This window comes from Penaeus monodon, chromosome 32 (assembly GCF_015228065.2).
Source record: "Penaeus monodon isolate SGIC_2016 chromosome 32, NSTDA_Pmon_1, whole genome shotgun sequence".
In the NCBI taxonomy this organism is placed as follows: domain Eukaryota; kingdom Metazoa; phylum Arthropoda; class Malacostraca; order Decapoda; family Penaeidae; genus Penaeus; species Penaeus monodon.
Genome location: NC_051417.1, coordinates 3,871,422 through 3,873,053, shown reverse-complemented (window position 1 = coordinate 3,873,053; position 1,632 = coordinate 3,871,422). Strand labels below are relative to the sequence as shown.

The 1,632-nt window shown below is 34.1% G+C and overlaps 1 protein-coding gene across 1 annotated transcript in view; it reads left to right on the top strand.

Annotated features, from left to right (window-relative positions):
* Positions 1-1,632, top strand: part of LOC119593362 (chloride intracellular channel exc-4-like) — a gene marked incomplete at its 5' end in the record, with an annotated part of 2,840 nt that extends 1,208 nt beyond the window's left edge. Inside the window, 1 exon segment of the mRNA XM_037942288.1 lies at positions 166-1,632. Within this exon segment, the coding sequence (XP_037798216.1) occupies positions 166-243 (78 nt within the window).

Below are 1,632 nucleotides of genomic sequence, written 5' to 3'. Positions count from 1 at the left end.
TTGTTCTTTATTCATTTGTGCACACACACTCTCACACTTTTTTTTAAGGTTCTGTTATGTTTATCAGTGGCCAAAAGTTAATGAATATATATAAAAAACATTTCCACAATTCCCTACTGGAACTCCTGTTTAATTCTAACCTATTTATTTATTTATTTTTTGTAGGGCACAAGAATGAAGAAGCATGAGGAGCTTGAGACGCCTACATTTACTACTTCCATACCAGCCAGTGTCCGTCCTTAAGCCCCGTGGGAATCACGACCCCCATCACTCTAGCAGAAATTTCATAAGCAAATTTTATAACATTTGAAAACTGTAAGACTCAGTGATTGGTAATAGTAATATATCTGTGCCCAGTGTTAGGGATGATTATGAAGTTGGGTGATTTAGCAAGTGAAGGTCAGTCCGAGCAGCATTTTCAAGACCTGACTGACCTTGTTTTCTTTTAACTCCTCAGCTTTGGTAAATAGAAGTATTTACTCAGGTGGAGGCATATGTATTAAGCAGGCAACAAATCAGTTAAGCTAGTAGTAGCTTGCGATTGAAACATTTAAGCCAGGCCTGATAGTTATTATTATCTCCCACCGAGCCCCCATTTACTTACATTGATACTTCATTAATCATTCTTACCACTTAAAGGTCCCATTGATGCCTTTTAATGAATTTAGTATCAAGGAGTTTTTAGATTTCTTTGAAAAGTAAGATGCTTCATCATTTTGTCCTCTATATTATTTTTTGAGAGACAATTCATAGTTTGTGCCTTCATACCTTCTGTCGAAGTGTGTATCCTACCATAACCATTGCCTTCATTCCTTAATTGTATTATTTCCAAAATTGGAACCCATTCCTAAGTGAGCTTTATTCATTTAATGCAAGTAACAATGGATATATAGGTAGCAAACATTTGGGGTTAACCATATCTACCAAAGTTAGTTTTTCAGTAATCATCAGACATCAGTGAATTATAATGAACTGTCATGATTTTAATCTTGAAATTTCTTTTGTTGTAAATTAAAGTTCACAACACCACAGTATAAGTAAAAAATAATATTCCTGTATATTATTAGTTTTATCTAATGGCTTAAAAGAATTTAAAGGTAAGCCATTTTCATGTCTTCTTGTGCATGTCACGCCTGCCTTTTTGTGATGTGTCTTTTTGTCCAGTGCAAGAAAGGTTGTCTCTCTTCATAAGAAGAGCTTTTGTTTTACCACCGTGAGCTTACACAACATAAAAAATCCAGAGTCAAAAGTTTATTTTGCTATGCTAACAATACTGAGCAGAAAAGCTTGTTAAAAAAGAAGATACAATTATACCTTGATTATAGGCACCTGTTTAAGTTAGCTATGTCTTTGTGTGATTTTTTCTTGTTTAGGAAAAAGGTCCTTATGTTAGAAAAATATACTACAAAATGATATGTATCTCATATTTATCTTGGAAGACAAATAATTTAAGAATAAATCATATTTATTCTACCATCATAAGTTAATTCTTAACATTGCTATGACTGACAGATCACAAGTAGTATACATGTATGGAGGTACCTGGAACTAATTTCCTTTCTGCTGTAGTTGATAGAAGAGTAAGAGCATATAGGGAGTAGCCAAAGGTAACTTCTGCCCCCCCCCCCCTCC